This window comes from Pyrus communis, chromosome 8, assembly GCF_963583255.1.
Source record: "Pyrus communis chromosome 8, drPyrComm1.1, whole genome shotgun sequence".
Classification (NCBI taxonomy): Eukaryota; Viridiplantae; Streptophyta; class Magnoliopsida; order Rosales; family Rosaceae; genus Pyrus; species Pyrus communis.
Window position 1 is genome coordinate 24,346,737 of NC_084810.1, and position 10,281 is coordinate 24,357,017.

The 10,281-nt window shown below is 35.8% G+C and overlaps 1 protein-coding gene across 2 annotated transcripts; it reads left to right on the top strand.

Moving 5' to 3' along the window:
• Window positions 1-1,659: 1,659 nt before the first annotated feature.
• Window positions 1,660-9,004, top strand: LOC137743322 (disease resistance protein RGA2-like). 2 transcript variants are annotated; one of them, XM_068483190.1, is made up of 6 exons: window positions 1,660-2,928; window positions 4,030-6,547; window positions 6,687-6,926; window positions 7,534-7,799; window positions 8,028-8,215; window positions 8,460-9,004. In XM_068483190.1, exons 1-3 carry the CDS (start codon window positions 1,783-1,785, stop codon window positions 6,713-6,715), a joined length of 3,693 nt encoding a protein of 1,230 aa, XP_068339291.1. In that variant the 5' UTR covers window positions 1,660-1,782; the 3' UTR covers window positions 6,716-6,926; window positions 7,534-7,799; window positions 8,028-8,215; window positions 8,460-9,004. The 2 variants fall into 2 exon arrangements, with proteins under 2 accessions (XP_068339291.1, XP_068339290.1); XM_068483189.1 differs by having other exon boundaries at window positions 8,125-8,215.
• Window positions 9,005-10,281: the final 1,277 nt, after the last annotated feature.

Consider the following 10,281-nt stretch of genomic DNA (forward strand, 5'->3'; position numbering starts at 1 on the left):
AATAAATGCTCATCATATGCTTTTTAGTAAGATTTACTTGTAGTTCCGTTTTTTTAGAGCTTTTTTTAAGTACTCAAACCCCAAAACTTTTTTCGAGGTTCCTATCGAACAAAGAATTGAGAATTTGTAGTTTGGTTGGCAGGGGACTTGGTTGTTCAAGAGCTTTCATTCAAATAAATGAGTTAGAATCATTCTAGACCGTATAATTTTTGTAGCATGGCACAACACTCTGTGGAAAACACGAGGCGGGAGTGCGTTGAAGCATGTAAAATAAAAATAAGAGTTATGGGATTAAATCTCATATTGCAAGAAATCCAAGAATCTTTGGGGCACTAGCACGAGCAAAAATGGTAGAGAAATAGCTTTTCCAATCCCTCGTGAAGATACCACCAGTAATGAAGTTGTTCTCCTCCCCTAAATATGTGTCGTCTCTAGGATTTATGGAATTATTTTTTGCTCCACATACAATTTATTAAGATTTAACAAATTAAGGTTCCATATACCATAAGATTGGAAGAATCAGTCTTATATCTTGCCTATTAGCTGCATTGAGTACAAATGTGGAAAAGAAAATAGAATTTTATTCACGTGCATAGCTCACCATGATTAAAACAGATCTTTCGCACGTGCATGAACACATCCAAAAAGGCTAGTATTTATAATAGTAAGATACGAGTAAATAAACACGTTTACATTGCTTGCGAAGATTAAACTTCAAACTATGAATGACCAACTCACAAAAATGAACGCCAAAAGCATGAGCTACAAAACAAGAGACTAAGTGCGTTACTCAGTGCATTTACGCCATGCGAATAAGAAAACAACACACCTCATATTAATATACTGTTATTTTTCAAGTAATAAATTGTTATTGATACGTCAAAATAATCCTCATGTACTTTTTCTAATTAAGAACAAAAAAACAAGAAGATAAGAATATATGATGTGTTGTGAAACCTAGTGTGACTGTCACATAGATGTATGATGAAGCAAAAAAGCATGCAGCCAAGTATGATCAAGAAAAAAATGAGAGTCGAAAAGCTACCTGGCTTAAATAGTTGTTAGTTTGGTTTTTACTATTGTGATGTGTTACTTTGTGAGTGTAACAATTTTTTGGGATTATTCAATTTAGGTAAGTTTGAATTGACCAAATCTTTCATCTAGATCTGTATTAGATACATTCATATAAAGAGAAATGGACATATAAAATCATAATTTTCAACGTGTTGCAGTATAAATTCAGAGAGAAGAAGTCGGGGGAGAGAAATTGGTAAAAGAGAAGAAATGAATGAATTATATGACAGGACAGGATAATGAGATTCTATTTCAAATTAGATTTTTTTATCTATTTTCGGTGACTTTACAATTTAACAATTAATATTCATACTAATATTATAAATTATTATGAAAAAACAAGAAGTAACAAAAAATTTGTAAAGAGTCTTCTTTTTTATTTTAATCAGGTAACAAGAACTGTTTTAAAATAATCTCCATAGCATTTTTTTTATATGAATCGTGAATGAATGGCGGATATTAATTTTAGTCGGTAGAGATAAAGTCTTCTCATCGGTCACCACTTGCACTTGCCTTGCCAGCTTTGGCCGCTTCTTTTGACTATTGTGGGAATTAAATTGTATGTGTTCGATAGGCAGGTTTGGATTCTGATAGAACTGATCATGCCAAATAAAAACAAGCGGTTGGTGTAAGCCATCACATCATCATTTGTATTAATTTCCTTCCATCTACTCGAGAGAAAATTGAGAGAAAATTTAATCGATCGGCATGGAAGGGAAGATTGCAGGAGCCGTGTTTACTTTTTCTGTTGAGGGAATACTGTCGAAGGTGGCGTCACTTGCTGCTCAAGAACTCAGTCTTGCTTGGGGTTTCAAAGCTGAACTAAAACGGCTTCACCATTCATTACTCACCATTCAGGATTTCTTGCAAGCTGTTTCCGATCAACCACAAGATCGGGTCATGGTGGTGGAGGAGTGGGTGAGGAAGCTTAAAGCTATAGCTCAGGAAGCTGACGATGTGTTGGATGAGTTCGAGTACGAAGTTGTTCGCCGTAAGGTTGAACTCCAAAATCATATGAAGAAAAAGGTACTTAACTTCTTTTCACTCTCCAATCCATTTGCATTTCGTTTGAAAATGGCACATAAAATTAAGAACATCAACCAGTCCTTGGTAGATCTCAAGGGTGAGGCATCTTTCATTGGTCTAGTTTCCAAGAGAATAGATGCAACCCCTCGAGGAAATAGATGGGACAGACAAACCAACGCATTCATTGGCAGAGATGAAATAACTGTTGGAAGGGAAGACGATGTCTCAAAAATAGTTACAAACTTGACCGACGCCAGATACAATCAAGAAAATCTTGCGGTTATGGCCATTGTGGGAATGGGAGGCATCGGAAAGACAACGTTGGCCAAGTCAGTTTACAATGAGGATCTGATACACAAGTTTTTCGAAACAAAAATATGGGTTTGTGTATCGAACACTTTTGATGTCAATTTGATTCTACTCCAGATGTTAGAACAGCTTAATCCGACAAAAGTCCCTTCGAAAGATAACCAGAATGCTCTGCTTATGTTCCTTAATGAAGAGTTGAAAGATAAAAGATACTTACTTGTACTTGATGACGTTTGGAACGAAGATTCCGAAAAATGGAATAATTTGATGGAATGTTTATTTAAGCTTAAATCTGCTGGGGGATCCAAAATCATTGTCACTACTCGCAGTACAAAAGTTGCATCAATATCAGAAAAACTACTTCGACGACATGGTCTAGAAAAACTTACTGTGGATGAATGTTGGTCCATCATGAAAAAGAAAGCCTTCCCAAATAGCAGTGCTCATATAGTTCCCCAGTTAAAGACAATTGGAATGGAAATTGCTGAAAATTGTGGTGGTATTCCATTGGTGGCAAAGGTACGTACTATTATTATATATCATATAACCTGGAATTTGCACTTTTTTTTTACATGCTTTTTATTTATAAATTAGGACAATATATACTTGCATCCACCACAGGGGGCGCATCACTTATAAATTAGGACAAGGCATTGTGACAAACGTATTAGTCGGAACCATTCATTTTTGTAATTATCATTTAAAAATCATCATTACAAAATTTCATTTCAAATCATAGATATTAGCTATCCGATATCATAGATATTTTACTTGGTATCAACATCGTCGATCCCTTCGAATTTTAGTTATATCATTTGCAAGATGATTGAATTGAGTTCAAATTTTGAAAGTATAATTTACGTAGATTGATTTTTCATTAATTAATATAACATGTACACCTCACTTATGCATTAGATGGTATGCAAAAAAATGTGTGGTCTCTCTTAACATTTTCTTAATAAAAAACCAACATTAGTAGCTTATTGATTTCAACAAGACAGAAACTAAACAAAATTAATTCATCACCCCAACAAATCAAGAATATAACGTTTTTTTAACTAGTTAATGGATATTTCGGGAATTTGACAAACACGGAAGCTAGTATCACATTTTGCACATGGTTAAAAGATCATCTCTACACAATTCATTCATTTGTTTAGTTATTTATGTATCAAACAAATGGATACTTGAAACCAACATTGTCAATTTGTTTGTGTTCAATACACATGAATGACTAAAAAGTCTCCAATGTGATCGATATTTGGTATGTAGTATGCAAACTGATCCAGGCCGTTTGAATTTTAGTTATATTATTTGCAAAATGATTGAATTGTGTTCGAATTTTGAAAATTCAATTTACATGGTCTTCCAAAGAGAATCAATCTAGTTGGAATCAGTTAAATTAGTTAAGTGACTTAAGCCAACTGCATTATTATTGGATGAATACTTTGTTATAACTCAAGTGTTTTCTACATTGTTGTAGGAAACTTTTGAACCTGATTATAACTATACCCTCTTTTTCAGTCATGTATTTTTCTTTTTATTTTTCATCAACTTCAGCTAAAACTACTATACTCTATGAATCATTATGTGATATAAACTCTCTAATCCAATCAACAGGTTTTGGGAGGCATTTTGCACACTAAAAATAGTATTGCTGAATGGTTGTTGTTTAAAGAAAGTGGAATATGGAACAACCTACCGAAAGGAGAAGATAGAATTATGTCAGTCTTGAAGTTGAGTTTTGACAATTTAGAATCACCATCATTGAAGCAATGTTTTGCATATTGCTCAATGTTCAAGAAAGATTTTGAAATTCAAAGAGAGAATTTGATTCAACTTTGGATGGCTCAAGGACTACTCCGCCCTTCACTTGGCGAAAGTAAAGATATGGAGGATATAGGCAATGAATATTTTGAGATTCTATTGCAGAGCTCCTTATTTCAAGATGCTACATTGGATTATAATGGCATTATTAGCGAATGCAAGATGCACGATCTTGTGCACGATTTGGCAAAACTTGTATCCAGATTTGAAAGCTTGACAGGAGACTTCCATGGCATAGATAATACAGATGAGATTCGACATGTTGCTCGAGTTTCTAGTTCTATACTGAAAACAATTCCAGAAAGAAGTGCTGGAAAATTGCGATCACTGGTCTTTGAAGAGGGTGAAGTTCCTATAAATATTTTGCCACGGTTCAAAGCTTTACGCATCTTGAATCTAAGTAATGCTAATATTGAAGAGTTTCCAACTTTAGTTGAAAGGCTGAAACACTTAAGGTATCTTGACATTTCTAAAACAAGGTTCAAATTACTCCCCAGCTCTATAGGCAAGCTCTATAACTTACAGACGTTAAGAGCAACAAATTGTGCCCTTCAAGAGTTTCCAAAAGAATTGCAAAACTTGATCAATCTGAGGCATATTTATTTTGATGAGAGTACAAAATTTCCACAGGGGTTAAGGTGGTTGACTTGCCTTAGAACATTACCATACTTTTCGGTGGGTAATGAGATTGGTCGTCGAATTGAAGAGTTGGCTGGCTTGAAAGAATTGAAAGGTGAATTAGTTGTTTGTAATCTGGAACACGTAGACAATGGAGAAGAAGCAAAAAAAGCTAAACTAGAGGACAAGAAAAAAGTATGCCATTTGACACTCAGATGGACGAGATATAGGTCAACAACTAACAACAATGACGAGGGGGATGTACTGGAAGGCCTCCAACCGCATCCTGATTTAGAGAGCTTGAGTATTGAAAACTTCATGGGCGATAAGTTTCCATTGTGGATGATGAGTAGACCATTACAGCTCAACAACTTGAAGAAGATTCAGTTATTTGGATGCAACAAATGTGAAGCAGTCCCACCGCTTGGTCATCTACCCAATCTTACGGAGCTTAAGATTAGCGGAATGGCTAACTTAAAAAGTTTTGGAGTCATTGATTATGATCTTGCCCCCGATTTATTCGGTTCTTGTGGTTCTCTTGAGAGATTGATTATTCGTAATTGTGAAAAACTGAGGCAGTTGCCGGATGGGCTAGACACACTTCCTTTCCTTGAGTACCTGGGTATATACAGATGTCCTAATCTAGAATTGATTCCAATTACACAGGGCATGGCATCTCTACGCAGATTAGAGATTTATCATTGTGAACAATTGTCACGACTACCGAGTGGGTTAGACTACTGCACCTCTCTCCAGAAGTTGGTTGTTCATAACTGCAGTGGTTTGTCAGGCCCATTGAGTGGGCTTCAAGGCTGCACCTCGCTTGTGGAATTGTTTATATGGCGTTGCAATAATCTGACATCAATTGAAATTAAAGGCGGCGCGTCTCTCACCTCTCTTCAGAAGTTGACAATCAGGTATTGCGATGAACTATCGAGCTTACCTGCTCTTCCACAACACTTTCCCTCTCTTCAGCAATTGTATATAAGTGAATGCCCGAAGCTATCGTCGTTTGGTGTCCAAAGTAGCAGTATTGAGGAGAAATGCGTTTCAGATTTGCGCGCAATGATACCCCTTCAACAACTGAGGATCGAATACTGTGAAGGATCAGAAAGTTGGGTGAGCGGGCTGCAATTCCCAGTCTCTCTCGAGTGGCTGGCAATAAACGATTTCCCAAATTTAGAGATTCTTCCAAGTTTAGACAACCTCAATTCTCTCTGTTATTTGGAGATCAGAAATTGGCGAAAGCTAAAATATTTGCCGGCGGGACTACGGTGGCTTTCTCACTTGAAGAAATTACAGATTGGTCCGTTCTGGGAGGAGCTCGATTCCTTCCCTGATTTTGGAGTTGGATCATTGATGCATCTTACAATGCTAGACTTGTGGGGTTGGCCTAAGCTCAAGTCCTTGCCTCAACAGATTCAACACTTCACTTCTCTGACAGATTTGATGATAGTTTCATTTGACGGAGTGGAGACTTTGCCAGAATGGTTGGGTAACCTTACATCCCTTACACAGCTGGAGATTCAAGATTGCAAGAATCTGTCGAATTTACCTAGTGTCGAAGCTATACAACGTCTCACCGAATTACAAATCCTGGACATTTCCGGATGTCATCCTCTTTTAGAGCAAAAATGCACCAGGGACAGCGGCACAGATTGGCCTAAGATTGCTCACATTCCGAATATCACAAGTACGTTTTGCAATTCTTGAAATCGAATTGCAGGGTACATGTTATAATGTTTATCTCTTTTGTTCTTTTATTCATCCACACAAAAAATTTCGAAAACTAACCAAAGTTGTTTATCCTTCTCCGTTTTGTTTTAAATTAGTTAAGAGTCTGGGACAACGGTTGGATTGAAGCTACGCAACGCCTTTAGAAACTGCAACAAATGAGTTGCGGAAAAACCAGAGTATGTACAGTTGAATATTCATGGATGCAACTTCCGCATTGGAATTAATCCCTGTAAGCTTTTCAAATCCGCACCTCCTCCTCTTCAGTGGCATCTATATTTCTTTTGGCATGCCGTGGCGTTTTTTCAGGATGCTCAATAGGTGCAAACTGAGTACAGGTACTGATGCATAAGATATTAAATTTCTCGCTCTACCTTCATTTCTCAAAAATGTACTTTAAGTTATAGTTCTTATCAAGCTAGAAAGTCTCTTTTTTTGGTACCATGTGGGCATTCTCCTTTACATGTTATCTTTCTTAATTTCAGCAACATCAATCGATATGTTAACTTTCTTGAGTTCATTTGTATGAGTGTTGAACCACTAGCTTAATTACCCGTTCATGGTTAGAAACTTGGAAGAGTAATGCTTCTAATCATGTAAAACCATATTCATATAATAAAAAATATAGATTTACTGCAATTGCTTTTCGTCTATTATTATTCTTATGAAGATTTTGCGCTGATATTTTTATGAGTTAGTGATTTCTGAACAGATTTTGAATCGTACGAACAATGACTTGAATTCAGTTAATTATTTAATCGATATTTCATATCCCTTAAGTAGCTTGATGAACTGTCAAATATCTGCATTATTGTAGAAAATTAGGTTAAGAATCGTCAGTTGCAAACTAAGTTAGGGATTTTATAATTTGGCGAATTTAAGAAATCTGCGAAAAGGTTTAAAACCCCGAAATTGATAAAATTCACCTTTGGCGGGTTCTGGCAGGAATCAACTTCATTCATGATGTTCAAGGTTGATCATTGCAGCTTGAATTATTACATTTGAAAGGGTGGACAAAGCTCAAGTCTCTGCCTCGTTAAATTTAACTGCTTTATGTATCGACTATTTGAGGGAGTGGAGGCTTTACCAGAGTGGTTGGGGAACATTACACCCCTTAGAGAGCTGGGGATGTAGAATAATTTGATGAATCTACCCTCTGCCAAGGCTAAGCAACGCTTCGCCAATTTACTGTCGCAGTGAACTTAAGCAATGTAAGTTTTTCAAATTCCCTCCTCCTTTCCTCTTCTAGTAATCAAGTCCGACTTACTATATGTGTTATGTTTCCAATAGATAATATATAATCTTTTAGCATCCTTTGAATACTATTGATTTTGTGTCTGTAACTATAACGCTCAAGTAATTTGAACTGTTGAGTACCCGTTTTACTGCTGAAATTATCGGGAGTGATATTTTTGTTATTTTTGTGTCTTTCCAAGCAGAACGTTCAAGATCTTGGGACTTTTTGGGATTCAATGAGAAATTTAGTTGAAGAGCAATTATCGAAAGTGATATTATTGTTCATGTGTTTGAATGTAGGATTTGGGTGGAATCTGAGCTTTAAAGGGGAAGGTTTTGGCCTGCCTCCCCAGAGGTAGAAAGGTGCCTATGAAGGCCGCAAAAATTTCAGGTGCAACAAGATAGTTTCCATAATTTTCAGTTATTACATAATATACTAGTCACTGGTACAAATATATAAACCAATTATTACTTTCAATTGTTATACTTTTTTGTGAAAACAAACAATAACTAAATCATAAGCAAGAATGTTGTGCATAGCACCTATGTATGTTCCGCGTTACACAATTTTTATAATTGTATTGCTTCTGTACATACTAATACTTTGTAAACTATATAAAATGTTCATTTTGCAGCAAGCTCATTGGACCTCTATATTAGTCTCGAGAGTCTTCGAGGGATGTTTTCGTTCATGGAACTCACTCTGCCTCAGCGGTGGCAGGGAATGCTGTTGAGGATGTAAACTTTTATGGCCTAGGAAACGGAAGAGGTGTTCCTGCTGTAAAAATTGCAACATATAAAGTATGCGAGCTTTTCTGCTGCGGTCATATCTGGTCAGAGCATGTAACGTCTCAAATGTCTCAGGAGGTTGTTGAGAAATTTACGATGCCAACATATTCGAGGGGACTTAATTGTTCATCCTTCAGCGGATTACCTTTCGTTCTGCAGGCCATACTTGTTTTCTTTGTGATGTTAATGTTAACGTGTTCCGTAATTCTTCTCAAATGGCAGTACTTATTGTGAATCTAAAAGTATTGAATTATTGTCATTTTTCTTGTTTCTTCACCGAACTCTTTTCAACTGGAATGTTTCTTCTAGATGTGAGAAACATTGTGATTATTTGTATGTATCAAACAAATGGACGGTTCATCATAAAAATGTTACTTGGTATCAACATCGTCAATTTGTTCGTGTTCTATACAGATATATATGGATGACTGAAAAATCTCCAATTTGGTTGATATTTGGTAGCAAAAACAGATCTAAGCCCCTGAATTTTGGTTATTATTTGCAAAATTATTAAATTGTGTTTGAGTTTGAAAAATTCAATTTTCATAGATTGGTCTTTCAGGAGGTGTAAAAACTTCAGCAAAAGGAACCAATCTAGTTAAAAATCAATTACATTAGTTAAGTGGCTCAAGGTAGTTGCATTATTATGAGATGAATTATTTTGTTATGACTCAAATTTGCATTTGTTAGGTTATGTCTAATCTAATAATTAAAAGTTAAAACTTTAAAGTCAAATTTGGAGTTAAATTTGACTCTAGTGTGATATATAATTCCCACTACACACCAAATAAGAGTCAAATATAACGTTTGAAATCAAATACATAACCATATATGATTATTTAAATCAAATATGAATTTGCACTTAATTATACGGTCATTCACTGAAACATATTTTATGACTATGCAATGTACGTAAGCTTTATCTCTAATTCATATCCCTTGAGTGATTTGTTGTTATATTGGACTAGGCAGAAGTGGGATTCCAGTACAAACTCATGCGCGAGAATCATTTTTCACACTTTCATGTTTCCTTCTCAGAAAATCTTAATTTGGATAAACTGGTAAGCTCTCATCCCTTTAATTATACCGAATGAACATTCGTTGTTTGACGATGGTTATAAAAAAAAAAATTCTGCACTATTTTAAGTAATCTTTGATTTAACGCACTTTTTCGAGAGTTTAGATATCACATCTACCGATCACCTGATCACATTTCTCACAAAGGCGAAATACATTCCATTTGTACTTGGATAAATTCCAAATGATAGTTCCTTTCTTTTTGTCCAAGTTTCTGTTTTGTCTGTCACCCTTCACAACAATTAGTTGCCCTATGACAAAAAAACAAGCCTTTGCTACAGCACATGCCCGTGTCCAGGTGGCCATGTTCTGCTGTATGTTAGAGGCAGGCCTTTAGATATTGCTGAAAAGGATACAACACCAACTTCTAATAAGAAGTTACTACTTACTACCAACAGCCAAAAAGAACAACTTGAAAGTGATTGTGTCGATAAGGTTGTGTTGCCTCATATTCTTTTGGATTCTGCAGGTAAGTTATCAAGAATTACCTACTACTGCGACGTCATGTTGACTGATTGACTTGAAATATCGACATTAGTGGTATCACGAGAAAGTTGTTTGCCATTAAATGTTGTGTCGACTGTAATAAAA